The sequence below is a fragment of the Cystoisospora suis genome (genome assembly GCF_002600585.1).
Source record: "Cystoisospora suis strain Wien I chromosome Unknown contig_4191, whole genome shotgun sequence".
NCBI lineage: Eukaryota > Apicomplexa > Conoidasida > Eucoccidiorida > Sarcocystidae > Cystoisospora > Cystoisospora suis.
The window spans coordinates 24,287-28,936 of NW_027156983.1; the positions used below are offsets into that span (position 1 = coordinate 24,287).

The 4,650-nt window shown below is 54.0% G+C and overlaps 1 protein-coding gene across 1 annotated transcript; it reads right to left on the reverse strand.

Moving 5' to 3' along the window:
* Positions 1-1,564: 1,564 nt before the first annotated feature.
* CSUI_007788 (uncharacterized protein) lies at positions 1,565-4,272 on the reverse strand. The gene has a single exon (XM_068067931.1). The coding sequence runs from the start codon at positions 2,973-2,975 to the stop codon at positions 2,412-2,414; it is 564 nt and encodes a 187-aa protein (XP_067920098.1). The 5' UTR covers positions 2,976-4,272; the 3' UTR covers positions 1,565-2,411.
* Positions 4,273-4,650: the final 378 nt, after the last annotated feature.

The following is a 4,650-nucleotide window of genomic DNA, read 5'->3' on the forward strand; positions in this document are numbered from 1 at the left end:
CATCCCTCAACGTTGCGGGATGACTTCTAAAGAGGTTCCCTCAACGTTGCGGGGTGACTTCTAAAGAGGTTCCCTCAACGTTGCGGGGTGACCCCTAGGGCGGTTCACCCGAAGCTGCGGGGTGACTTTTAGGGATGTTCACCAAAGTTGTGGGGTGACTTTCAGGGATGTTCACCCAAAGCTGCGGGGTGACGCCTAGGGCGGTTCACCCAGAGCTGCGGGGTGACTCCGAGGGCGGTTCACTCAAAGTTGCGGGATCACGCGTAGGGTAAACTAAGGAGAACTGAGTTCCACTCCTGTCCCCCACGATGGGCGCGGACAGGGCTGTCACATCGGGACTTAGGCTCCTGGCTAGAGTATCAGTACGCCAGGGCGTTAGAGCAAGGTGGTGGAGTTTATGTACACGCAGTGCACTGAGAAACGCACCTTACCGAAATTGATGATCTGCCCCTTTGCTCCCTCATTGGTTGGCCATTCCCGTTGGCTGTTCGTCCCGAGCTTAGAGCTTCTCAAGAAACATCCCTAGGTTGCACCTATTTGGTTGAGTGCGGCCAAAAAATCGCACCACCCCAAAACCCACAGCTAGTGCTGCGTATCAGACTCCGTGCCAGTATCCCACTATATAGATATATATAGTAGCAGCACCGCTGAGCCCGTGTACAGGGTTCCGTACACCACTTGCTGCTCTCAAAGCTCCCCAACTCAGCGTCTCACGCCTGGCGACCGTTCGCCCATCGTGGCACATCTCCTCATCCAGAGTCGACCCTATGGATAGAGCCACCCGGAGATGGCGGGGACGTTGCTTGGTGCCGCCGTGTGGAGACGAACCAAATTCGAGTGCCAGTGCACTTCGCGCCTGGGTGCCGGTGCGTCTGATAGTTGCATCTCGCGGGGGTTCTCAGCTGGGAGACAACGCGGATCGGTGACCGAGTCCGTCTTCCGGAAAGGACTCCTGTTAAGACTTGGGGTTTGACGGAAGAACTACCTTATGGGAGCGGCACAGCTACTAAATGTTTCAAGTTAGTCGCAAGCGACGAACACGAGAGAAAGACTGTTACTAATGACCGACCGGAGTAGAACGACGCTAATTCAGAACTCTCGCACAGGTGTTAGAATGTGCACTCTACAGCGGAAACCAGCAACCCGGAATGCAGCCCATGGTGGAAACACGGCGGACGCCGGTTCGGAAGATCACAGGCTACATTGCTAAGGTTCTCCGTAAGTCTCAACTCTAGTTAAGGCTTCCGTACACTGGATCGGAATGTGGACTTTCGGCATTCACGCTTTGCGCAGCGTCACCCCGAAGGAGTAAGAAAGAGCCTACGATTTTCTAGCTAGGTTCTGAGATAGTTTCCTTAGGGAAGGACAGGAATTTCTCATTGGCTGCACTCCACGAGTAGGACCGAGCACACGTGCAATGGAACACAAGTGAGTCTGACGCGTGGTTACCATGCTCCGCACTTACCTCTGTATTACTCTGGGGGCAAAAGAAAGAACCGCTGAATGCACACTAAACAGAACGTACGGCGAGTTGGACGACCTTAGCCTCGGAATGATTCCGGCCTCCTGGCGGAGGGTGCGCCTGTAGCGAACATGAGCCGCCCGGCTTTCGCAAAGCAACCGCAGTCGTCCACCGCGACACAACTCTAAATCAGAGCATTACTCTCCTCTTCTCGTTTGTCTCCTCATGCCCTTTTTTCTGCACTGGGAGAGTAGTAACACTCGCAGTACAAGGAACCCTTGCTGATGCCTTCAAGGAGATAAAAGTCAGTGGTCAACAGACTGAACGGACCCTGCGATCTCTGGGTATAGAGAAAGCGTCCTTAAGAGGGCCTGTACGAGAGAGCCGCCCAAAGACGGTGGGCCTTCATCTCTCCTTGTCCGCTGGTGCAATAGTAACGCGCAACGACCGATGGATCCAGTCGACCCTTCAATCCGTGCTCCTTTGTGTACATGTGACGCCTGTCCCGATCCTTCGTCGGTTTTCGTGTCCTTCTCTGACACACCCTCAGAGCTAGGAAGGGTGCAGGTCTCTATCCAATCGAACAGGCAGGTAGTTGGAGAGAAAAAAGAAAGGGTATAGTTCTTTAGCTGTTCAGGAACTCCGGCGGAATGATAGCTGATGGGTTCAAAAGACCGTGGGGTTCTCGACGTCATCAACAGGCGCCAACACAGCAAGAAAGAAAAAGTGGACACCTTCCCTGGGCTGCAGTCACGGCCTCCACCAATCAAGCCGCGAAGACCTCTGCCGCGGCAACCGCAGACCCTTTCCCCGTTTAGCTACAAACGCATGATAAAAATATGAAAAAATGTCGGGGGCCCCAGTCGCCAACCTGAGCAAAATTTTATCACTCCGAGATCTCAAATACCGCGGTCCCAGAAAACAAAGCACATCATGGCTTACGAGTATTTTACAACGATGCTGGGGTGGCGCCCGCAGCTGCCAAGAGGGGAACACGCAGGCCCGCCAAGAAGAGTGCAACTAGTATTGCAAATACCTCGAGTACATAGGGTGCTGTTGGACCACTGATTCTGGGCTGACCCAAGGCGGCAGACACACCAACAATGAGGAAGAAGAGTAACGGACGGACAAGGTTCTTCATCAGCAGCGAACGTCTTGCTTGCACGGGAATACTGTCGTCGCTCCCTACTTCAAACTCTGCCAGGGTGGAGGCACGTGCGACCGCTAGCAGGGAGCCAATAACCAAAGTGTAGCCGAGGATTTTACCACCAACCTTGTGGTAGTGCTTGATAGTCGCAATCATCTTTGCTTCGGTATTGGAGGTCGTCACTGTTTTGCTGGTGTTCGAAGGCGTCAATGCTTCGATGGTGGTCGGACTCGTCACTGGTTCGGTTGTGTTTGAGGTCTCCGCGCTCTTCGCGGAAATCTTGTCTGATAGATGAGCCGCAGAAAGTAAAAGATAAGCACCCAAAATGATACCAGTGACTATGGTGACAAGATAAATAAGCGCCATAAGGTGTGAAGGACTGAGCCAGGAACTGTAGCGCCTTGCTCTCACAGCCCGCCTGCCACCGGCTTCACCTCCATCGTCGGCGTCTGTCAGGTCAATAGTCTTGCCGTTTTTTCCTTTGGCCGTCCTTGGTGCATTCGACAAGATTCAGTGTTGCATCTTGTGACTCGCTCAGTTGCCTCGAGGTCGACCCAGCAGGTCTTAGCTACCATGGTTCTGCTCGAGACACCTATAAACCATATTCCCCAGCCGCCACAAGACGAAAAAATTAGCTGCTGCCATCAAAGCCACAGCCGCAAGCAACTTCAGCGCTGAGCGATAAGGCCGACCTCGTAAACTCCTACGAGAAACACGTCCGTCGGCCGAGCTTGTTGATGACCGCCGACGTTGCCTCTTCGTCAGGCTATTGTGACGCCAAGGCTTCCCTGCGGTCCCTTTCGTTTCCGAAGCGTGGCGCTGCTCCTGCCCAGTGAGGAGTTCAGATTCTCTTTCTGGGGTAACAGGCATCCCCAACGTACACGAGAGCGCCGCCTTGGCCATGCTTAGTGACGGACAAAAAGATGCTGACGTGTGCCGCTGAATCTCTTTTTGACGGGGAGGCCGGCCGAACCGAGAAAAGCAAGGGGAAGACCAAAAAACACTCTCCTGATAAAAATACTACCCTCAAGCGTCCGTCTTGCTTCATCTTCCAAGTGACCTGCTGGCCTGCAAAGTGACAAACCCGTTGTCCGCCGCTGCACGGCAGTTTTGCCCAGGATGAGCGAAGCTCATAAAAGAACCCGGCACGGTGCCCTCACTGCGGTGAAGCCGATTTTAGACAATCTCCCGCCCAGTTCTCTCAAGGTAAAACAGAAGGAACCCAGCGGGAAAAACTTGGCTGGGCCTTGGAATGTGCGCCTTCACGTGGGAGCGCTTTGTCTCCCGATGCGAGCGGGCAGCCCGTCCCGATTGTGGCCCTGTCGGGGGAGGCCCGACAGTTGGGAAGGCGGAGCACCCGGACCATCGAATATATGGACAGCAGCGAACTGAGGTGCTAAAAAATAAGTCTCGAAAGCCTATTCGCGCGAGCAAAATTTGTGCTTCTCTTTCAGGATTCCGGCACAGTTCAGTTAAGCTGCTGATGTCCGGATAAACAGCAAGGAGCGGTTTCGCGCGAGAGGGCGCCACCGATCAGGAATCACCTCGGAAAAAGAGCGGACTGTCTCATTTGTGTTAAGTGTGTATGCCCGTTATCTGGTACGGTGTATCTGTCAAGAGTTGTCAGTTCCAGGGCCTCCCGGAGGTTCGTTGTGGAGGCTACTGAACTGCACAAAAGACCTTAGCACGAATTGGAGAATCGCGGCAATTTCCCATTCGGAAAACCCTCATCGGCTTCATATGCGGTGACGGCTTTGGTGCTGCCAGTGAACGCATGCCTCCCAACGAGATTCACAACTGACCCAAGCACGCCGAAGCTAGAATAAGCTCCAAACTTTGCTAGTTATTGCTTGCCACACCCAAGCCGGGTCAAGACCTCCCCGATGTGAGGCGGCGACCCTTCTCAGTAAACCGGGAACCTCCAAGCAGTTTCTGCCTGCCCCTGGAGCGGTTCGAGACCCTCTCTGCTGATCGAGATGACCACGCTCACTCGGCACTCACCGGGTGAATGACCATAGTGTAGTGCCTACATACATCAGGT